The sequence below is a fragment of the Microcaecilia unicolor genome, chromosome 1 (assembly GCF_901765095.1).
Source record: "Microcaecilia unicolor chromosome 1, aMicUni1.1, whole genome shotgun sequence".
Lineage (NCBI taxonomy): Eukaryota > Metazoa > Chordata > Amphibia > Gymnophiona > Siphonopidae > Microcaecilia > Microcaecilia unicolor.
The window spans coordinates 464,115,404-464,139,985 of record NC_044031.1 but is presented as its reverse complement, the minus strand read 5'-3'; the positions used below and the strand labels follow the sequence as shown (position 1 = coordinate 464,139,985).

Sequence of the window (24,582 nt, the reverse complement as noted above, 5' to 3'; positions counted from 1 at the left end):
TAATGTCAGATACCTGCTAGACAATGCCAATATATACCATCAGAATACCACTATGGTTTCAGACCAGAACCAAATGGCTAACATTCGACAGCCTAAAAACACTTGTTATCTTTTGAAATTACCCCACAATTACCCAAACAAGTCTCCCCTTTGGAACACAAGTCTCAACTCACTCCTGTCCCCACCATTTATATCAATGCCAGGTCTATGGGGAACAAGGCTCTCTTACTCAGGGATCTGCTAGAATCTTCAGATCTGGACTGTTTATCTCAGAAACATGGCTCACAGAAGCTGGTAGTTCAATATTGCCTCACATCTATCAGCCTGGTTATAGTATTCTTTACTAAGACAGGGTAAAAAAGGCGGCAGATTTGCTCTTATATTTAGGAGTTAGTTCCTTGTGTCTTTAGTTAGTTCTGGGGTTTTCCTGGACCTGGAGGAATATATGCTATGCAAATTCTGCGATGATTCAAAAGAGGCACATCAAATTGCCCTATTCCTCATTTACTGTCCTCCAGAAGCTTGGAACAAGGCAGAACCTCAACTTGTAGAGAGTACCTCCTCTGCCATGTCCCAATTTTCTAGGATTATCTTCCTGGTAGACTTAAACCTACACTTGGAAAATGATGCAGACACCAATGTCCACAACTTCAAATCATTCCTGAAGGACTGCAAACTAACTACAATCTCAGAGGGTGCAACTCATGAAAAAGGCCATACGTTAGACTTCATGACTTCCTATCCTAATAGCTTGATCAGGTCATTCAAATGGAAGCCAGTACCATGGTCTGATCACTTCCAACTGGATTTCACCATTGATATCTGTATGTCAAATGTAACTAGGCACAAGTCCTCCAAACTCATCTCCACCAGAGGTAAAATCAATGAGGTCACTTTCTGGTCTGAGTTAACAGATTCCCTCACTACCTCATCTCCTACACATAGTTCAATCAAATACTGTTGGATACCAAAGGAAAGCCATACTAGTCAAAAATCGCTCCATTTACCACTAAAAAGGTCAAGATGTCCAGAAATTCACCATATTTTACAGAGGAACTATCCATCCTAAAAAGGGAATGTAGACGCCCTGAAAAGCAATGAAGAAAGAACAAAGATAGTACTGATAAATCCAAATGGAAGTCAGCCTTCTGACACGACAAAAAGAAGGCAGCTGATTCAAAATGTCATTACTATAGCAGACTAATAGGTCAAGATGATCTTGACATTAAAAACCTTTTCTCCTTAGTTAAAAAACTAGCTTCCACTAATGATGATGAACATTCACAGAAAACAAGTCCCACCACCCAAGACCTAGCTGATCATTTCGCTAATAAGATCCTCCAAATTAGGTCTGAACTATCTAAAGCTACCCCAACAGAGGAAATAATCCAACCCGTAGTTCAGCCTCAATCGCCGGACATCCTACAATCCAAGGACTCAAAACTGATCAAAACTGGGAATCTTTTCAACCACTAAGAGTTGAGGATGCAAGATCACTGCTGTTGAAATGCTTCCAAGCCAACTGCTCCCTGGATCAATGCCCAAAATACCTACTCAAATCCATCCCTATGAAAGCAGTAAACTGGTTACTTGATGATCTCAATAAGCTGTTAAAAACTGGCTTTCTTCCTCCTGATATGGGCAAAATTGTTCTCACTTTGCTGTTGAAGGGATCTGGGCCAGATGTAACATCGCCTACAAACTACCGTCCAATGGCAAGCATACCTGTTTTTACTAAAGTATTAGAAACCTATATCAGTAACAACTCTCGTTATATATGGAATAATTTTCCGTATTACACTGGTTACAATTTGGCTTCAGAACATCACATAGTATGGAAACATTGCTACTAGTTCTAACTACATATGTCAAACAACACCTATGCAAAGCGACCAAGTAATTCTTCTCCAATTTGATATATCGACAGCGTTTGATGCAGTTGACCACACACTGCTACTCAAATGCCTGGACCAGATATGAATAACAGGGACTGTAATCAAATGGTTCAGTAAATTCCTTTCAAATCAAAGTCAAGCAAAACAACCAGCTTTCCAACTACTGGTCTCCTAACTGTGTGGTCACCTATCCTCTTCAATCTCTTTAAGTCATCCCTTGCCTCAATACACCTGGGTCTTAACGAACTACTATTATCCTATGTGGATGACATCCTGCTTCACTTACCAGTGACAGCATCAAACAAAGGAAACAACTCAGTCTGCAGCAAATGGCATGACTGCTGTTAGCACCTGGGTTCTGACCAATAGACTGAATGTGCAAGAAAACAAGGTCCTGTGGTTCTGAAATCAGGGAGTTGAGGTCCCATCAACAATATCTTTGTCCAATGGTCAAAGCTTTACAGCTGAGTCTGAAACCAGAGTGTTAGGGGTCTTGCTTGATTCTTCACTCACCTTCTCTTCCCATATTAATCAGCTATGGTAGAAAACACTATTCAAAATAAGAAAGCTACATCTAGTAAGATCATTCTTCGACCAAAATGCCTTTGCAGTACTAGTCCAAATGTTAGTTCTACCTCACTTGGATTACTGTAACATTCTATTTCTTGGTATTGTGTCAGTATCAGAAAAAAACTGCAAATCATACAGAATACAGCTGCTAGACTAATATACAGACTGAATAGATATACTAGTGTTTCAATTCATCTTAACTGCACTGGCTTCCCATAGCAGAAAGACTCAGGTTGAAAGCTGCTTGCTTAGTTTTTCAAATCTTACAGGGTTTTACCTCTGAACTGCTGACTAACACCACTTCGCTACGTTTGGTCCAGTCTAACAGACTGAAAGAACAACTGATGCTATCACCACCGTTTCAAAAGACAATTCGAAATCGGAAGATTTTCAGCTCTCTATTCCCTATACTAGGAGTTGAAATATGGAACTCTCTACCTATTGCCATCAGAACAGAAAACAGCTACCTTAGCTTCAAGAAGAGGCTAAAAACCTCTCTCTTTCCAAAGAATGCTTCATAACACATTGACTTGTACTGCCTAGTATCATCCATTATCCTTTCCTATAATGTTTTTGATCTCATGCATTACACCAATGGTCTCTAATTGTTCTTATACCTCACACTAACATTATCGGCATTTGTCTAACCTAGAATGTAAATCGCACTCTGGAAAGGGGATATTAGCGGTATACAAGAATTGATTCAATTTGAAAAGATCTGCAAAGCTTATGAATATATGTTAAAGTGAACACTACCACAGTTTGAGTCACCAGGATGCTGCAGAACCATGATGTGCCAGAAGGACTTGGGACCAAGTATATGGAACTTTATTATGGAAAAAAATGATTTAGTCATAACAGGAAGTTAAGATGTGGTATACCTGTAGCTTGTATGACTGTCTTTTCATTAGTATGAAGTGTATGGAACCTGAAGTAGGTCATGTAACATGTTTTGTCCCAATAGGGACAAGGACAGCTTAACCATTAGGCAAAACTAGGTGGTTGTCTAGGATGGCAGGTTCCCCGGGGGGGGGGGGGGGGGGGGGGTAAAAGCAACTCTATTCAAAGCAAAACAACAGGTCCCGACAGTCACACTCTCTCGAAGAACCAACAGTGTGTACTTTTAAATAATAAACTTTGCATTTTATGAAGATAGTTTCCAAAAGTCACATACTCAGGTAAGTAGGCTGTTTGAAAGCTGTGTACTGTACTGAGGGTAAAACTATAACAACCAATTATGTGTTCGTACAGGATTCATGTGGGAGGGGTGGTATCTTTAATTATCAAAATCTCAGGATCAGGAAGCTAGAGGCTTGAAAGTTAAGGGGCATAAGCATGAAGGTTTGCCTAGGGCACCCAATATCCATGCACCAGCCCTGAACCATTGATGGGTACTATTTCTAGTTGTATACAGGTGAAGAGAAGGCAAGATGGTCAATTGTAACAGGAAGCAAACTGAACAGATTAGAGGGGCCTTATGGTCCTTGTCTTCCATCATTCTGGCAGAGATGGAGGCACTTCTCAGACACTCCTGGATATCATTCCTAAGCTTACATAGCTGTTTTCAGAAAATGATTCAGCTATCTAAAACACCATCCACAGAAGAAATAAAAGAACCTAAATCCCATAGCTACACTGGGAGGTCTCAAAATAAGGTCCTATGTAAAACTAGGTTGCACAATCTGACCCAGAGCAAAGATAAACAGGATGGTATGGCTTGCAAAGAGGAACATAGTGAAATAAGGAATGGCTGATAGATTCCATCATAAAACAGCAAATGGGGTTTTCTTATTAATTACCCAAAATATAACTGAAGAATCATATGTTCACTGGGCTGACAAGGGTCACAAATATAACAGAGGCAGAATTCACGGACACCAGAAAGAAAGGGTGTTTAGCTATCACACAAGCATAGGCGCCGACTCCGTGGGTGCTGTGGGTGCTCAAGCACCCCCAATATTTCACCCACCAGAAGTTCCCTTCATTCCTCCTCTCTCCCTTTGAGTTCTAGGCCCCCTCCCTCCGAATTTTAAAAGTCATCATCTTACCTCGTCGGGGTTACGGCAGCAGCAGTGGTGAAAAGCGTGCAGAGCAGGCTCAGCGCTTAGTTCAGTCTTCCCTTCTCTCTCAGCTCTGGTCCCACCCTCAAGAGAGAGAGAGAAGGGAAGACTGAACTAAGCGCTGAGCCTGGCCTGCACGCTTTTCACCGCTGCTGCCGCCATAACCCCGATGAGGTAAGATGACTTTTAAAATTCGGAGGGAGGGGGCCTGGAACTCGAAGGGAGGGAGGGAGGGAGGAGGGGGGCCTTGGAACTCAGAGGGACCCTGGAACTTGGAGGGAGGGGGTCCCTGGAACTCGGAGGGGGGGCGACCCTAGAACTCAGAGGGAGGGAGGGGGACCCTGGAACTCGGAGGGAGGGGCGGACCCTGGAACTTGGAGGGAGGGGGAGGGGGAATGATGCCTGTAAAAAAAAAAAAAAAAAAGAATTTTCAGCACCCCAATCATTTTGAAAAGTTGGCTCCTATGCATACAACAGTGGTACCTACAGATGTAATCCAGGGTAACTTGAACCAGAGAGCAGTAGGGCGACTGCAGCTTCCACAGGCTCTCAGACTAGCCTTGGACAAAGATACAGGAACAGGATAAACCAGGACAATGGATTTGTCTGCTAGAAACTTGCTCTTTAGGTAGTTTTATTTTTCCCCTGTAAAGTTGGTTGAAGCCATCTCTATGACTGTGCCTCTCTGCTGCAGCTCATCAAGAATACCTCACATGCACAGCTATTCTGTAAGCAGTTGCCCTGCAGTTTTATTTTATTCATTACCTAGTGTTTTGAATTTCATGTACCTCATTATGCTAATCTTTTGAAATAAATCTTACAAAGCTGTATTTGGAAACTTGTTGCCCTACTTTTAAATGGGAATGTAACGATCACCATTTTGTGGCAGGGACAGTCACACTGAGGGCAGGGACAAAGGTAGCACAAAACAAAAGCTAGACTCCAAACTGCTATAAAGAAAATATGGACACTAGAGACAACCCCTTAGCACTGTAGGGCGTTCTCTCTTGAGATGTTTACCTACCCGATTTGACACTGTGGCCAAATACATGCAGTTTAAAAGAATGTAAAAATACTCTGCTCTACTCATAATAAAGTGCAGCTTTTCTAGATCTGGTGTTTTTCACATTTGTTTGCCATATAGCTTAAATACAAAACTGGAAGCTGGATGTGAAGTGCTATTGAGAGGAGAATGTTTAAACAAGAACCTACCAAACTATCTCAACAAAATAAATCACAAATCCAGGTGACTGTATTTTCAACTATGAGAGCTTATTTTCCACATATGAGCATTTAAAAGTTGGGACAAGCAAACAAATAACGGAATTACTATTAAAAAAAAAACAGCAGTAGGAAATAGCACACATTTGGAACAACATGGAAGTTATTTGCTTTGATATAAATAAAATCTTCTACCAACTCATGACTCATCCTTTCTATTACAGAGAGTGTATGAAACAGCTGCAGCATTTGGGTCTTTGCATGGACATTAATCTAGACACAAATTACATTCTGGTCTAGAGCATCTACTTTGTAAGGCAGGTCAAGTTTTCATGTGTTCAACACATTATAAGCTATGTGTAAAAATATGAAATTTCAATATATCCTGCACTCTCCAGGAAACTAATGCACACTGCCTTCCACTGATCATTTAAAGAAAAAGCACTCAACTTAAGTACAGCAGGGGCTGGCATTTTTTTTTTTTTTTTTGCACAGTCACATTACTAGACTTGCTTGAAGACGGGGTAGCAATGACATTCTCTTGCTCACGTGGACTGGGATCCTGTTGCAGGCCAGATACAACCCACTGGGCATTATTTGCCCACCTCCGGACATGCATTACACTCATGAGTCCCTGGTTTCCTATTCTTCCCAGAAAACCGACAGGATAGAAATTTCAGTACAGTAAAACAACTAAATACAGATTAGAAAGAAAACAATAGAAACAATAATTAAGATGTGCAGAACTGTATCTGAAGCAAGTGACTAAGAAAAACCAATTAAGCCTAAACATTAGATACAAGTTGTGAAGTGCATGCTAGAGGCATTGCACAAAAACCTGTTTCCCTTCATCAGTGAGTGTGTACGTGTGTGTGTGTGTGTGTGTGTGTGTGTGTGTGTGTGTGTGTGTGTGTATGTATATGAGTTGGCATTGCACATATGGGCAAACGAAGAGGTAGGATTTGCAAAAATAGGAGAAGTATGTGCACATGATGGAGTGGGATATCTTAGTGCAGAGGTGGGCAACCTCAGTCCTTGAGGGCCGCAACCCAGTCAGCTTTTCAGGATTTCCCCAATGAATATATATGAGATCTATCTGCATGCACTGCCTCCACTGTATGCAAATAGATTTCATGCATTTCATTGTGTAAATCCTGAAAACCTGACTGGGTTGTAGCCTCCAAGACTGAGGCTGCCCACGCCTGTTTTAGGGAGTGGATCAAATATGTTAGTTGGGGAGGTGGACTGGATAAGTTGGCAGGATACGCATGAATGTCATATATGGCTGCTTGTGGGGAATGAATGGAGTATTGAGTAGCTATCGGTGGAATATGAGTGTGGATCAGGGGTGTGAATAAATGAGCTGTCTTGTATGAGTAAGTGGGAGCTTAGAGGAAAGGAAGGTGTGAGTGAATAGGAGGATGGGGGAGGGGATGTAGAGTTATCCACAGATGGTCTTCGCTATCCTAAATCAAAAGTATCTTCCTTACAGCTTTCCTTCCCCCCTTCTCTTTCTCCAAACCTTCCCTATTCCTCATTTCATTTCCTTATGCCCTCTGCCACCTTTACTGGATTTATTTAAAAACATTTACCAAGACAACATTCACTCATGGTGGCTTACAATACATGGCAACCTACACTCTTATTGACATCACCACCTTACACCCAGAAGTATTACTACAAAAACACCATCATAGGAGGAACAAAGGATCTTCCTTGTGACTTGGTAACTGTCGTTTGCTAATCTGCCACTGCTATTAACTTTGCTGGACCTTTTAATATTAATTTTGTTTTGAGCATTGCACTTTCTGATCTGGTGACAGTGCATTACATCCCTGGTGATGTAATCATCTTGTGCCCAGAAACATTCTTCGAAGGCTATTGGATTTTGTGAGAGATTGCAACTTTCTGGATAAAGCACAAACAAGGTTTCAGCAGGTGTTTAGTACCGAGACCACTGTGAACTCTTCTTTGGATATGTTGCAAAAGGGTTCAGATTCAGAACTCCTGTTAGTGTTTTTTTTGATATATCATCCACTTTCAACATTTTGTACCATTCTCGATTATTGGTTAGATTGCGAGAATTGGGATGTGGTAGGTCTGTATTAAGTTGGTTTTAGTCATTTCTTACAGAACGGGTATTTAGAATAGAGCAGAGGGAAAGAGCTCTAGCTGGTTTGTTATTGCAAATCTTAAGTCCCACAAGGGTCCTGTCTTTTCCTAATTCTATTTAACCTGTAATTGCCCCTATGTATAGGTTACTAAAAACAGATATTTTTATTGATTTTATGCAGGTGACATCAATGTTAAATTTCCCATTTTGTGGATCACTCTGGGATGCTATAGTGGCAATGCATAACTCTATTACTACTTTAACCTCTGTGGTTTTGACGGAACAGGATACTTCTAAAACTGTTTTTGAAAATGTGAAGAGTGCTCAGAAGAGACTGGAAAAAGTAGAGAATCAAGTAGCTGACTTGCAGAAGATTCAATCTGCTGTTGTAAAAGATAAAACGTTTACTGATAGACATTTGGAGATTTTGGAAAATTCCTTCTCGTTATTTGAATTTACATTTTTTAAACTTTCCAAACCATCCTAAATTGTAACCTGGAGAAGTTTTTAAAATATATTTGGAAGAAATACTACATTTTCCCAAGGAAGTGTTGCCTCCTTTGGTTAAAGCTTATTTCATTTCCTCTAAAATTTACCTCAGAAGAAAAGGGACGCTATCATGGGTGTGGCAAATTTAACTCAAGATAGTTTGAATTTAACAGGTTTTTTGGAAAGTTCCGATTCTGAAGCAGTCAGCTGTGCTACTCTTATTGCCACTTTTGTTTTTTTCCAAGATCGTGGTCACATTTTGAGACTGTATTTTAAGTCTAAAAGCGATAACTTTATGGGACATAAGGTTTGTTTTTTTCCCCGGACGTTACTAAATCAACTCAAGAAAGACGGAAGAAGTTTTTGGCATTTAGACGAGTCCATGTAAATGTGTGGTTGCTTTGGCAACTACTAGATATGTGTTTTTTGATCCAGACCATTTGAGGTTATTGTTAGAAGTTAAGAAATTAAAGTAATTGTCAATGTAGATATATATTTCTTTGACTGAGAATAACTTCTGTAAAAGGAAGACATTTAGTTTGGTCCAACTTAACCTCTCATTTTTCCTTAATATTTAATTATTTGTCCCTATTGCATTTCTTATCGTGGATCTCCCAATATAGTAACTGAAGACTCACAAACAAAAGAAAATCAAAACTTTTATGCAGCTTTAGGGCAATAAATATATAGTTTCTAAGAGAAAAGCATTGGGGTGACTGAGTTTTACCAGGCAAAAATGGTAAAATTGAATACATAGTCTATCACATGATGACATAATAAATCATCACAACACAAAAAAAAAACTGCTTCTCACACAGGCACGCCCGCTCTCCAACTTCCATTTTAAATAAGGACTTCAACTATCCAATGTAGGCCGGTAGCCTGCTTACCACATTCCCTGGCAAGACTAAGTGGAGTTCCCTGCCAAACCCAGTATTCCTCCAGCAAACAAAAACAAAACCTTGCTTTTCCAGTCCCTTAAAACACACTCTGCTCTCAAATGCTGGGTACTGTCATTTAAAAAAAAGGACACTCATGTTAATAGCACATCTGTAACTGTACACAGTCATAATAGATAAAAATGAAATCTAGATTTTATGTGTTCTCGAATGCTACTCTTTTTGTATCAGTAAAACAAATATGTGGATTTTTTATGGGGGGGAGGGGATTTTCTTTTTTTGATTGTAGTGCTTTATTTTTCTAAATAATCCTAACCTGAAGCTCATTTCTGCTAACTCTTTCAATCATAGATTAATCATAATCATATTCAAATAATCTGACCATCCATGGTTCAGCAGCATGCCCAGCCTTGAAAAGCATAGGGAAATCTGAATCGGACAGAAACATACATAAAAGAGGCTTCCTGTAGTGTGCAAATTTTAACACACATTTACACCTGCTCCATAAAAGGTGTGGCATGGGGGGCAGGCAAATGTCAAACAAGTATATTAAGGGATTAACATATCATCACTTTCTAATTTAGAGATGGACACTAATGGGCCTCAAGGGCTACAAGATGCTGGAGAAAGTTTGCACAATGTGGAGTTCTCCTCTGATGTAACATGCTTAATACCGTTTTTCTGGATGCTGTACCTTGATGCAGAAGTAGGACCAATGGCTGTAGCTTTGGCTGACATGAGGCTAGAAGATGGCAGTATCACCACCAGGACAAGCAGGTTTGAAAGAAGATGGCAACAGTTTCATCAGCCCACACAGCTGCAAGGAGATATCAGCTGTAGCTCTGGCTTCAAAAGAAGAGAACACCAGTGGGGGGGGGGGGGGGGGGGAGAGGGAGCAGCATGCAAGTCATGCAGTGGTATCATCAGAGGATAGAATGAGCTTGGGAAAGAGGAGAAGCTAGTGAAGTCAAGCTGAAGAGTAGGGAGAACACACAATGGAATCTGAAGGAAGGGAAGAAAGTGCAGTGGAGCCAAGATGAACAGAAAGGGGAGCATGGCGAGGGTTCACTGGTGCAGTCAAACTAAGGAAATAGTGTTTTATGGGGTGAGGATCAAATTGAGGAGGTAAAGGTCAAGAGAACTTTGAGCTGAGGGAGAGGTGAGCAGAAGGCGTGGGATCCACCGTCTTGGCAAATAAATCAAAACTGAATATTTTTTGCCACAGAAATTCCCTAGGAGTCCCAGTTTTTAGTATATCCATGATGAACATTCATGACATATTTGTACACAAATAGCCTCCGAACAGATTATTTTACATATATATATATATAGTTACTCTGAAAACTGGACTGGCTCATAGCTGCTGAACACTAGTCAGCCATCCCTGAAGAATTAACTCAGTTGTGTTCCACTCTCCTCGAGAGCCCTCATCTATCGCCAGCCTCCAGACATTACCTTTTTCAGTGCTGTGGGATGCATGGATGCTGTTGTTTGGAACAGAGATATTCTGGTGCTGTGGCTGGTTTACAGTTTCTAGAAAAGATACTAGATTCTCATGATGGGATAGTTCTTCAGCTATGGGAAAAGACACGATATTCCAGTTCAGCTGGGTGTCACCTTCCGTGAGCGCTCTGAAGAGAGAAGGGATGGGCTCATGAAGCTCTTCCACGGTGCTCTTTGAAGTTGGGGGTGTATCACTGTAATTCCTTGGATTGCACATTCCTAAAGAAACAAAGAGAAATAAAATTTATTTTTTAAAGGACATTTGCACACCCTCTGGACCTCTAGCATTCAGCTGGAACAATCAGTAATTTCTTATTTTATGAATTCTACAAGTAACTGGAAACTCCAATAACATTTTTTTCTCATTCACCTTGAATTTTGCTGAACCTAATGCTAGCAAATTAGATTATTAGCTGAGAAGCCCAACAGGTCTCCAAGAAAAGAGTCTTCAACAGGCACACATTTATGTAGTAGTTGTATGCAATGGCTGCAGTATAGAGCTATGGACACAGAGGGTCTGGTTCGATTCACATGCCAAGCACTTTCTGAGTTATTATAAAGAAAAATGATATATCTTACCTGATAATTTTCTTTCTTTTAATCACAACAGATGAGTCTATAAATTGTTGGTTATGTTCATCTAACAGCAGGTGGAGACAGAGAGCAAGAAGCTGAACTCTACTACTACTACTACTACCACTACTTAACATTTCTAAAGCGCTACTAGGGTTACGCAGCGCTGTACAATTTAACATAGAAGGCCAGTCCCTGCTCAAAGAGCTTACAATCTAAAGGACAAATGTACAGTCAGTCAAGTAGGGCAGTCAAATTGGGGCAGTCTAGATTTCCTGAAAGGTATAAAGGTTAGGTGCCGAAAGCAACATTGAAGAGGTGGGCTTTGAGCAAGGATTTGAAGATGGGTAGGGAGGGGGCTTGGCATATGGGCTCAGGAAGATTATTCCAAGCAAAGGGTGAGGCGAGGCAGAATGGGCGGAGCCTGGAGTTGGCGGTGGTGGAGAAGGGTACTGACAGGAGGGATTTGTCCTGTGAGCGGAGGTTTCGGGCGGGAACGTAAGGGGAGATGAGGGTAGAGAGGTAATGAGGGGCTACAGACTGAGTGCATTTTTAGGTGAGAAGGCGAAGCTTGAACTGTATGCGGTATCTGATCAGAAGCCAGTGAAGTGACCTGAGGAGAGGGGTGATATATCGGTTCAGGTGGAATATAAGACGTGCAGCAGAGTTCTGAACGGATTGAAGGGGGGATAGATGGTTAAGTGGGAAGCCAGTGAGGAGTAGGTTGCAGTATTCAAGGCGAGAGGTAATGAGAGCGTGGATGAGAGTTCGGGTGGTGTGCTCAGAGAGGAAAGGGCGAATTTTGCTGATGTTAAAGAGGAAGAAGCGACAGGTCTTGGCTGTCTGCTGGATATGCGCAGAGAAGGAGAGGGAGGAGTCGAAGATGACTCCGAGGTTGCGGGCGGATGAGACGGGGAGGATGAGGGTGTTATCAACTGAGATCGAGAGAGGAGGAATAGGAGAAGTGGGTTTTGGTGGAAAGACGATAAGCTCGGTCTTGGCCATGTTCAGTTTCAGGTGGCGGTTGGACATCCATGCAGCAATGTCGGATAAGCAGGCCGATACCTTGGCCTGGGTCTCCGCGGTGATGTCTGGTGTGGAGAGATACAGCTGGGTGTCATCAGGATAAAGATGATACTGGAAGCCATGAGATGAGATCAGTGAGCCCAGGGAAGAGGTGTAGATTGAAAAAAGAAGGGGTCCAAGGACAGATCCCTGGGGAACTCCAACAGAGAGTGGGATGGGGGTGGAGTAAGATCCATGAGAATGTACTCTGAAGGTGCGGTGGGAGAGATAGGAGGACAACCAGGAGAGGACAGAGCTTGGAACCCAAATGAGGACAGTGTGGCAAGAAGTAAATCATGATTGACAGTGTCAAAAGCGGCGGATAGATCGAGGAGGATGAGGATGGAGTAGTGTCCTCTGGATCTGGCAACGAACAGGTCATTACAGACTTTAGAGAGTGCTCTTTCTGTTGAGTGTAGAGGGCGCAAACCAGATTGAAGCAGATCGAGGATGGCCTGAGAGGAGAGAAAATCAAGGCAGTGGCTGTGAACGGCGCGCTCAAGTATTTTGGAGAGGAAGGGTAGGAGGGAGATGGGGCGGTAGATGGAGGGACAGGTAGGGTTGAGTGACGGTTTTTTGAGGAGAGGTGTGACTACGGCGTGCTTGAAGGTGTCAGGGACAGTTGCAGTGGAGAGAGAGAGAGGTTGAACTCTGATGTATAGGACAGTCAGATGATCAGCCAGCCAGCATACCACTATCAAAGCAGTATGCACAGGTAGGAACCAAACAACCAACTTATCCTTCCTCATCAAGAATTGTAGGATGCAGTCAACAAAACTGCCATAACCTGTAGAAACAACTAAATACAGAACAACAAACAGGGCAGAATTTCAGGACTCATCCATTGTGATTACAAGAAAGAAAATTATCAGGTAAGACATAATTTTTCCTTCCATTACGTCAGCAACAGATGAGTCCATAGATTGTGGGATTTACTACTACTACTTATTTCTATAGCGCTACAAGGCAAACGCAGTGCTGTACACCACACACAAAAGACAGTCCCTGCTCAAAAAGCTTACAATCTAGATAAGACAGGTAAACAGACAGAATAATTAAGGGTAAGGGAATAAAGAGGTGAGGATAAGGGACAGAGCAAGTGAGTTAGGAGTCAAAAGCAGTGGTAAAGAGGTGGGGTTTGAGTTTGGACTTGAAAACGGCTAAAGACGGGGCTAGACGTACAGGCTCGGGAAGTCTATTCCAGGCGTGAGGTGCAGCGACATAAAAGGAATGGAGTCTTGAATCAGCAGTAGAGGAGAAAGGGACAGATAAGAGAGATTTATCTACAGAATGAAGTACTCGAGGGGGGACGTAGGGAGAGACAAGAGTGGAGAGGTACTGGGGAGCGGCAGAGTGAATGCACTTATAGGTCAATAGGAGAAGTTTGAATTGAATACGGAAACGGATAGGGAGCCAGTGAAGTTACTTAAGGAGAGGGCTAATGTGGGCATAGCGACTTTGGCGCAGCAGAGTTTTGGATTGATTGAAGAGGAGAGAAATGGCTAAGAGGGAGGCCGGTGAAAAGTAGGTTACAATAATCAAGACGAGAGGTGATAGGAGTGTGGATAAGGGTTCTGGTAGAGTGCTCAGAGATGAAGGGATGGATTTTGCTAATGTTGTAGAGAAAGAAACGACAGGTTTTGGCAATCTGCTGAATGTGAGCAGAGAAGGAGAGAGAGAGGAGTCAAAGATGACCCCAAGGTTATGAGCAGATGAGACAGGGAGAATGAGAGTGCCATCCAACGAAATAAAGAAAGGGGGGAGAGGGGAGGTAGGTTTAGGGGGAAAGATGAGAAACTCGGTTTTGGCCATGTTGAGCTTCTGATGACGCTGAGACATCCAGGCAGCAATATCAGACAGGCAGGCTGAGACATTGGTCTGGATGGTGTTTGAGATTTCGAGGGTAGAGAGGTAGATTTGGGAGTCATCAGCATAGAGATGGTATTGAAATTCATGGGATGATATCAGAGAGCCAAGGGAAAAAGTGTAGATGGAGAACAGGAGAGGACCGAGAACAGAACCCTGAGGTACACTGATTGGTAGAGGAATAGAAGTGGAAGAAGATCCACCAGAGTGTACACTAAAGGTGCGAAGCGAGAGGTAGGAGGAGAACCAGGAAAGAACAGAGCCCTGGAATCCAAATGAAGACAGCGTATCACGGAGTAGGCTGTGATCAACAGTGTCAAAAGCGGCGGATAGATCGAGAAGGATGAGGATAGAATAGAGGCCTTTGGATTTGGCCAGGAACAGGTCGTTGGAAACTTTTGTAAGTGCAGTTTCAGTTGAATGAAAAGGGCGAAAGCCAGATTGAAGTGGGTCAAGAACAGCATGAGATGAGAGGAAGTCAAGGCAGCGGCGGTGAACGGCACGTTCAAGTAACTTGGAAAGGAAGGGGAGGAGGGAGATGGGTCGATAGTTGGAAAGACAAGTGAAGGCTTCTTCAGGAGCGGTGTGACAACAGAATGTTTGAAAGCATCAGGAACGGTCACAGTGGAAAGAGAGAGATTGAGGATATGACAGATAAAAGGGGTGAGAATAGGAGAGATGGTGTTAAGAAGGTGGGTAGGAATGGGATCAGAGGAACAAGTAGTTCGTTTTGAGGAGGAGAGAAGATGTGATGTTTCTTCATCAGTGACCTCAGGAAAGGAGGAAAAGGACGGAGGGGTTGAGGAGGGTGTAGTTTGGTAGAGAATTTAAGGTTTATCTTCTGAACCTTGTCATGGAAGAACTCGGCTAGGGTCTGGGGAGATAGTGACTACTACTACTTAACATTTCTCGAGCACTACTAGGGTTACGCAGCGCTGTACAGATTAACAAAAAAGTACAGTCCCTGCTCCAAGGAGCTTACAATCTAATAGGCGAAATGTCAAGTAGGGGCAGTCCAGATTTCCTGACTAGAGGTATGATGGTTAGGTGCCGAAGGCGATATTGAAGAGGGGCAGGGAGGGGGCCTGGCGTATGGGCTAAGGGAGTTTATTCCAGGCATGGGGTGAGGCGAGGCAGAAAGGGCGGAGCCTGGAGTTGGCTGTGGTGGAGAAGGGTACTGACAGGAGGGATTTGTCTTGAGAACGGAGGTTACGGGTAGGAACATAAGGGGAGATGAGGGTAGAGAGGTAGGGAGGGGCTGTAGATTGAGTGCATTTGTAGGTTAAAAGGAGAAGCTTAAACTGTATGCAGTACCTGATCGGAAGCCAGTGAAGTGACTTGAGGAGAGGGGTGATATGAGTGTACCGGTTCAGGTGGAAGATAAGACGTGCAGCAGAGTTTTGAATGGACTGGAGGCCAGTGAGGAGTAGGTTGTAGTAGTCAAGGCGAGAGGTAATGAGAGAATGGATGAGAGTTCGGGTGGTGTGCTCAGACAGGAAGGGGCAAATTTTGCTGATGTTATAGAGGAAGAAGCGACAGGTCTTGGCTATCTGCTGGATATGCGCAGAGAAGGAGAGGGAGGAGTCAAAGATGACCCCGAGGTTGCGGGCAGATGAGACGGGGACGATGAGGGTGTTATCAACAGAGATAGAGAGTGGAGGGAGAGGAGAAGTGGGTTTGGGAGGGAAGACAATAAGCTCGGTCTTGGCCATGTTCAATTTCAAGTGCCGGTTGGACATCCAGGTCGCAATGTCAGCTAAGCAGGCCGATACTTTAGCCTGGGTTTCTACAGTGATGTCTGGTGTGGAGAGATAAAGCTGGGTGTCATCAGCATAAAGATGATATTGGAACCCAGGGAGGAGGTGTAGATTGAGAAAAGAAGGGGTCCAAGGACAGATCCCTGAGGAACTCCAACAGAGAGCGGGATGGGGGGTGGAGGAAGAACCCTGAGAATGTACTCTGAAGGTACGGTGGGAAAGAAGAGGAGAACCAGGAGAGGACAGAGCCCTAGAACCCAAGTGAGGACAGTGTGGCGAGAAGTAAGTTATGATTGACAGTGTCAAAAGCAGCGGATAGGTCGAGGAGGATAAGGATAGAGTAGTGACCTTTGGATTTGGCGAGGAACAGGTCATTGCAGACTTTAGATAGTGCCGTTTCCGTCGAGTGTAGGGGGCGAAAGCTGGATTGAAGTGGATTGAGGATGGCGTGAGAGGATAGAAAATCAAGGCAACTGCTGTGAATGGCGCGTTCAAGTATCTTGGAGAGGAAGGGTAGGAGGGAAATGGGGCGGTAGTTGGAGGGACAGGTAGGGTCAAGTGAGTGGTGTGACCACAGCATGCTTGAAGGTGTCAGGGGCGGTTGCAGTGGAGAGAGAGAGAGGTTGAGGATACGACAGATGGGGGGAGGGGTGACAGTAGGAGTGACGGTGTTAAGTAAGTTGGTGGGGATTGGGTCTGAGGAACAGGTGGTGCATTTCGAAGAGGAGAGAAGATAGGCGATTTCCTCTTCGGTGATATCGGGAAAAGAGGAGAAGGAGGCCTGGGTTGGTTGGTTGAGGGAGTGTATTATAGGGTGAGGAGGAGGAGAAGATGGTTTGGAGGTGAATTAGAGGTTGATTTTCTGCACCTTGTCACGAAAGTAGTCCGCCAGTGATTGAGGGGGGAGTTGGGGTGGGGAGTTGGGGTGGAGGCACTTTGAGGAGAGAGTTTAGCGTGGCGAAGAGAAGTCGAGGGTTTGAGCCAAAAGAATTAGTCAGCTGGATGAAGTAGTCCTGTTTGGCAAACAAGAGAGCAGACTGGAAGGAGGTCAACATGAATTTGAAGTGTGAGAAGTCAGCAAGGGCACGAGATTTCAGCCAGAGGCATTCGGCGGAGTGGGTACAGGAACGTAGGTAGCGGATTTTAGGGGTTAGCCAGGGCTGGGGTTTGGTACATCTTATAGGACGGGGCATGAGAGGTGCAAGAGTGTCTAAGGCAGAGGATAGAATAGTATTGTAGGAAGAGACGGCATCATTGACAAATTTGGATGGTGTAGTGGTAGAGAAGAGGTTCGCGACATTGGAGGATTGGGTAGTAGGGTCAATGGCCTGGAGATTTCTAGATAAATTGATTAAGATTGGACGGGATTGGGCGGGAGGAAGTTTAAGTGTTAAGGTTGTTAGATGAAGGTCAGAAAGGGGAAGATTTGAGATAGAGGAATTGGAGGGGGAGCAGTTATAGGAGAAGATAAGATCAAGACAGTGACCATTTTGGTGGGTAGGGGAAGTGGAGCATAGTTGAAGATTGAAGGAGGATGTTAAGGTGAGGAACTGAGAGACGTAAGAGTTGGAGGGATCATTAACATGAATGTTAAAGTCACCAAGGATGAGGGAAGGGGAGGAAGGATCATGAAAGAAGGAAAGCCAAGCGTCAAAGTCGCTGAGAAAGGATGAAAGGGGACGATAAATAACTGCTATTCGAAGAGGCAAAGGAGTGAATAGGCAGACGGAGTGGACTTCAAAGGAAGAAAAACAGAGAGACTGAGGTGGCAGAACAGACTGAAATTTGGAAGAGGGTGAGAGTAATAGACCAACACCACCACCACTGCCAGTAGGGCGAGGAGTATGGGAGAAGAGATAACCACCATGGCAGAGGGCTGCGAGTGAAGCAGAGTCATCAGGGCAGAGCCAAGTTTCAGTTATCGCAAGCAGATGGAGGCTACGAGTGATATAAAGGTCATGGATATAGGGAAGTTTGTTGCAGATAGAGCGGGCATTCCATAGGGTGCATGAGAAGGGCAGAGAAGAGGGGGGGAGGAGAGGAATAGAGATGAGATTGGAGAGGTCATGGTGCGACCTGTACAAATAGGATGAGGGTTGGTGGGGGGGGGGGGGGGGGGAACCAGGATTAAACTGCAGGCTGGAGCAGATGATGCCGACAGAAGTAGAGGTTGCAGGACTGCAGTTTAGGCAGGAGCAGGCTGGAGCAGATGATGCAGGTTGGGATAGAGGATGCAGGCAGGAACAGATGATTCAGGTTGGGGTAGAGGATGCAGGCAGGCACAGATGATGTAGGCTGGACTGTAGTTAGGCTGGAGCAGACGATGCAGGTTGGGGCAGAGGACGCAGGCAGGAACAGACGATGTAGGCTGGATCAGAGGATGCAGGCAGAGACAGAGGATGCAGGGTAAGCAGTCCTCAAATAGGGTGGGATTCTGACCCCGCAGCCATAAGGACTGAAGCTCCATAGGAAGAATCACTCTGGTTGAAATATCCAATCAGTAATCCTTCAAAACAGTATGCAAAGAGGACCAGGTTGCCAACCACCAAATCTTTTCCATGGAAAAGGCACACAATTCCAAACAAGACATAGAAAGGGCCCTGGTAGAATAAGTCTTCAGTGAAATTGATGGCACCTTGCCTACCAAGACATAAGCAGAAGAAACTGCCTCCTTAAACCAATGCACAATGGTAGTCTTAGATGCCAAGAAGCCTCTATAAGGCCCAAAGTTTAACACAAAAAGGTGGCCTGAGCGATGGAACTCAATCACTTCCTGATACTGCAAAAGGATGTGTTGAATGTCCAGAAGCTACAGGGAGAATTACTCCTGCCTAGTCTTGTTGCCTAAACAAAAGCAAAATTAGCAGTAGGTTCAAATTAAAGTATGAGACTACCTTGGGAAGAAAGGAAAGGACCATCCTGATAGTTACTCCTACCTCCAAGAAATGTAGACCTTTCAGAAGGCCTTCCTGAAGAAAGGCCAAGATCTGCGACAATGAGGAATGCAGGGGAGAGACAGCCCTCTCTGCACACCAGGTCTCAAAGACACGCCACACTCTCGCACAGGCCACAGAAGTAGATTGCTTCCTAGCCTGGAGCAGAGACACGATCACCTCCTCCAAATACCCCCTCTTCCTCAACCTTGACCATTCAAGAGCCAGACAATAATACCTAAGGGGGACAGATCCTCCATCTCACTGGGGTCCTGAAACAGGAGGCTATGGACTAGTGATGAAAGGGCTGAGCCACCAGGAGGCAGATGAGGTCCACCTACCAAGAATGTCTGGGCCAATCTGAGACTTTAAGAATTACCTGTCCAGGATGAAGCATGATAAGGTGAATCACTCTGCCAAGCATTGGCCAGGAAGGGAAACATATAGAGGAGATCTTCCTCTGGCCATGATTGCATCAAGGCATCCAGCCCCTCTGACCTGAACTCTTTTCCTCTACTGAAAAAGTGTGCCACCTTGGAGTTGCACCCAGAAGCCATCAGGTCCAATACCAGCATGCCCCATCTCAGGTGATTGCACCAGACACCTCACCAGCAAGTTCCAAATTTCCTGGATCCAGAGAGTTCCTGCTCAGAAAGTCCACATGGATGCTCAGAGTTCTGCAACATGGGCCACTGAAATCAATGGCACACCTCTTGCCTCCCACTGGAACAACAGACAAGTTTCCAGGGCCAGGGGGAGCATTACGAATGCCTCCTTATTTGTTGATGTAGGCTACCGCCGTCACATTATCCAACAAAAAACTCAGACCGAATGACCCCATAGAACCAACTAGAAGCCTAGGAGGCCCAGCCAAACTGCTCTGAGCTCCAGATGATTAATGGGCCACAGAGCTTCAGTCATGGACCAGATCCCCTGGGCATTTGTGCTGAAAGCACTAAGCCTCCCTATCCCGACAAACTTGCATCCATGGTCACCACAACTCGGGACGGAGGTAAGCTGCTCAAGGCCAGCCACCTCAGAGACCACAGACGGCGACAGTCATAATCCTGCAACACAGGAGACCAGTGAGAAAAAAGAGAACTCTGCAAGAGGTGCATGTGGACCCATGCCCAGGGAACCACCTCCAAAAGGTGGCCACCATAGATCCGAGAACCTGCACACAGTCCCATGCTCGTGGATTGGGCACCTACAACAACTGCTGAATCTGAGCCTGGAGCTTTGCCCTCCTGAGATCTAGAAAGAAAACTTTCCTTTGCAGAATGCTAAAGTGCACCCTCAAGTATTCCAAAGACTACAGGGCACAAGGTGGGTCTTGGGTAAGTTGAGGACCCAACCTTAGGATTGCAAAGAGCAATCACACAGTCCGTAGACTGAGTGCTCTCCTGATAAGAGGCCCTGATCAACCAATTGTCCAGGTATGGATGAATTCTGATGCCTTCTCATCAAAGGAAAGTGGCCAGCACCACCATCACTTTGGAGAAGGTCCTGGAGGCCACAGCAAGTCCGCATGGCATCGCCTTTTACTGAAAGTACTGTATGAGCACCATGAAGTGCAGGAAGCACTGATGAGGAAGCCAAATTGGGATGTGAAAGTAAGCCTCTTTCAGATTGAGGGAGATGAGAAACTCACCTGGACGAACCGATGCTATCACTGAATAACAACTCCAAAGGGGAGGAAGGCGGGTTTGTGAGAACAATCAGCCTGCTGTCCTCGGAGAATACCTGCTACAGGTAAGCATCTTCGCTTTGTCTGAGGACAAGTAGGCTGCTTGTTCTCACATGAGGGGTATTCCTAGCAACCAGGCTCACTCAAAATAATGAACACTGGTCAATTGGGCCTCGCAACGGCGAGGACATAACATAGACTGACCTGAAACCATAAACAACTAAGTGAGAGTGCAGCCTGGAACAGAACAAAAATGGGTCTAGGGGGGTGGAGTTGGATTCTAAACCCCGAACAGATTCTGCAGCACTGACTGCCCAAACCGACTGTCGCGTCGGGTATCCTGCTGAAGGCAAAAGTGAGATGTGAATGTGTGGACTGATGACCACGTTGCAACCTTGCACATCTCTTCAACAGAAGCTGACTTTAAGTGAGCCATTGACGCAGCCATGGCTCTAACATTATGAACCGTGACATGACCCTGTAGAGTCAGTCCAGCTTGGGTATAAGTGAATGAAATGCAATCTGCTAGCCAGTTGGAGACTGTGTGTTTTCCGATGGCAACTCCCCTCCTGTTGGGATCGAAAGAAACAAACAACTGGGCGGACCGTCTAAAGGGCTTTGTCCGCTCCACGTAAAAGGCCAATGCTCTCTTGCAGTCCAAGGTATGCAAACTGCTTTCGCCAGGGCAGGTATGAGGATGGGGAAAGAATGTTGGCAAGACAATTGACTGGTTCAGATGGAACTCCGACACCACCTTCGGCAAGAACTTAGGGTGAGTGCGGAGGACTACTCTGTTGTGATGATATAAGGTGCATGCACTACCAAGGCCTGAAGCTCACTGACCCTACGAGCTGAAGTAACAGCCACCAAGAAAACAAACTTCCAGGTCAAGTACTTCAGATGGCAGGAATTCAATGGCTCAAAAAGAGCTTTCATCAGCTAGGTGAGAACAACGCTGAGATCCCATGACACCGGTGAGGTTTGATCAAGGGCTTTGACAAAAGCAAACCTCTCATGAAGCGAACTAAAGGCTGTACAGAGATAGGCTTACCCTCTACACGGTGATGATAAGCACTAATTGCACTAAGGTGAACTCTTATGGAGTTGGTCTTGAGACCAGACTCTGACAAGTGTAGAAGGTATTCAAGCAGGGTCTGTGTAGGACAAGAAAAAGGATCTAGGGGCCTTGCTGTCACACCAGACGGCAAACTTCCTCCATTTGAAAGAGTAACACCTCTTTGTGGAATCTTTACTGGAAGCAAGCAAGACTCTGGAGACACCTAAGCTCTCAACATCCAGGCCGTGAGAGCCAGAAACTGGAGGTTGGGATGCAGAAGCAACCCCTCTTTCTGGGTGATGAGGGTTGGAAAACACTCCAATCTCCACAGTTCCTCGGAGGACAACTCCAGAAGAAGAGGGAACCAAATCTGACGCGGTGAAAAGGGAGTGATCAGAATCATGGTTCCGCAGTCTTGCTTTAGTTTCAGCAAAGTCTTCCCTACTAGAGGTATGGGAGGATACGCATACAGAAGGCCTGTTCCCCAATGCAGGAGAAAGGCATCTGATGCTAGTCTGTCGTGGGCCTGAAGCCTGGAACAGAACTGAGTGACCTTGTGATTAATCTGAGTGGCAAAAAGATCCACTGAGGGGGTGCCCCATGCTCGGAAGATCTTGCAGGCAACACTCATATCCAGTGACCATTCGTGAGGTTGCATTATGCTGCTCAGCCTGTCGGCCAGACTGTTGTTTACGCCTGCCAGATAAGTGGCTTGCAGAAACATGCTGTGACGGCGCGCCTAAAACCACATCTGGATGGCTATCTGACACAGAGAGCAAGATCCGGTGCTTCCCCCCCCCCCCCCGCTTGTTGGTGTAATACATGGCAACCTGATTGTCTGTCTGAATCAATATGATTTGGTTGGACAGCTGGTCTCTGAAAGCCTTTTGAGCGTTCCAGATCGCTCGCAATTCCAGGAGATTTATCTGAAGACCCTTTTCCTGAAAGGACCAGGCTCCTTGAGTGTGAAGCCCATCTACATGAGCTCCCCACCCTAGGAGGGATGCATCCGTCGTCAGCACTTTTTGTGGCTGAGGAATTTGGAATGGACGTTCTAAGGTCCACCACTGCAGAGAATTCCGGAAGCCAGTGGACAGTTGGATTACATCCTCTAGACTCCCCGCAGCTTGATACCACTGGAAAGCTAGGGTCCATTGAGCTGATCTCATGTGTAGGCTTACCATGGGAGTCACAAGTCTCAACATCTGCCGAGCCATGATCTGTTGAGACGTTCGAACTATGGACACCAGGGACAGAAGGTTGTCTGACCTTGCCTTGGGAAAATAAGCTCGAGCTGTCTTCATGTTCAACAGAGCTTCAATGAATTCCAACTTTTGAACTGGGGTGAGATGGGACTTGGAGTAACTGATCACAAACCCTAGTAGTTCTAGCACCTGAATAATCATTCGCATGGACTGTAGAGCGCCTGCCTTTGAGGTGCTCTTCACCAGCCAATCATCGAGATAAGGGAACACATGCACTCCCAGTCTGCGCAGCGACGCTGTGACTACCGCTAAACACTTTGTGAACACTCTGGGCGCAGACGTCAGACTGTAGAACTCACAGGAGGGGAAGGGATTGTTTTCTTTCTTTCTTTCTGTTTAGGTTCTGGTGTTATTGTAAGCAGTCTACTGAAGAGTCCCGGTACACATTGTGCATGTCTGTTTCAACTTATGATATTACATGCGACTCTGAAAAAATTTTTTTAAAAGTCACCACAAACTCAGAAATCCGAGACACAACAAGCATATCATAGATAAGAAGAATACATGCTGTTAGAATATTTCACAGCAAAAAGACAGAACAGTAACCCTTGCAGTCATGCAAACAAATCAAACACAATGAGGGTGGCAAAAGAAAGAGCAGCAGACAATGTCCAAACAGTTGTCTTTATGCTAACATCTGAGACTCGACACGAGTTGTGTTTCGGCCTGAAAAGGCCTTTCTCAGGAGTCTTCTATTGGATATATGATGATTCTTAGTTAGCCTTAATGAAATACATGTGATGTCTAATACCTTGCTGCTTTCTTCTGATAAAAAAAAGGTGTACGAACGTTTGAACTCTCCGGAGTGCATACATCCAATAGAAGACTCCTGAGGAAGGCCTTTTTAGGCCGAAACGCAACTTGTGTCGAGTCTCGGATTTTACAATAAAGACAACTGTTTGGACATTGTCTGCTGCTCTTTCCTTTGTCACTCTCGTGTTTAGGAAGAATATTTTACCAGAACTATCTCTTCTGCACCCTACCAGTGATAAAAGGTTTTAGCCGTTGTACTAAGGAGAATGATAAAATAGAGTCATTGTACAGGTGGAAAGGGAAACCACCTGTAGTGTCAAAACACCCTCACTGCCTTGAAAGCTGAGGGGAGCTTAGTAGTAGCAAATGTTGAATGGTACAAGAGTGACAAAAAGAATTTGGAAGAGCTGAACAACTGGTGATATTACAAATTTTCTATTGGATTCTTCCCATGGATGCCCAAAGACACACAAGAATGGAGATTGCATAGCAAACCTATATAACAGTGGTTCTCAACAAGAGAGCTGCATGGAAAAGGGGATCACCGAATTCCTGTGGGGGTGGAAGAAGCCATGGGATTCCTGTGAGAGTGTAGTCAAAATCTCCGGTGATGTCACCTGAGGTTTGGAATGCACTGAGAGGGGCAACTGGAGCACCAGACTAAGGCTTGAAATGCCCAGAGAATCAGCCGGAACACCAGACTCGGGCAGAACGGAACACTCATTGTGAATTCCGCCCCCCCCCCCCCCCCCCACAAAAAAAAAATAAAAACACAGGAGGATGTTGGGAACAGGAGGAAACAGAGGGCTGCGAGCGAGTAAGCAATGGTGTCAACTCCTGTCGGTATGGGTGAGGATGGAAGAGATTAATTGAAGG

General features: G+C 44.8%; 1 protein-coding gene across 1 annotated transcript in view; it reads right to left on the bottom strand.

The window, feature by feature from the left end:
* TWSG1 (twisted gastrulation BMP signaling modulator 1) overlaps nucleotides 1–24,582 on the bottom strand; it is a 97,889-nt gene that overhangs the window by 31,373 nt on the left and 41,934 nt on the right. The window contains exon 4 of the mRNA XM_030213388.1: nucleotides 10,703–10,969. Coding sequence (XP_030069248.1) covers nucleotides 10,703–10,969 — 267 coding nt within the window. The remainder of the gene's footprint in view (nucleotides 1–10,702; nucleotides 10,970–24,582) is intronic.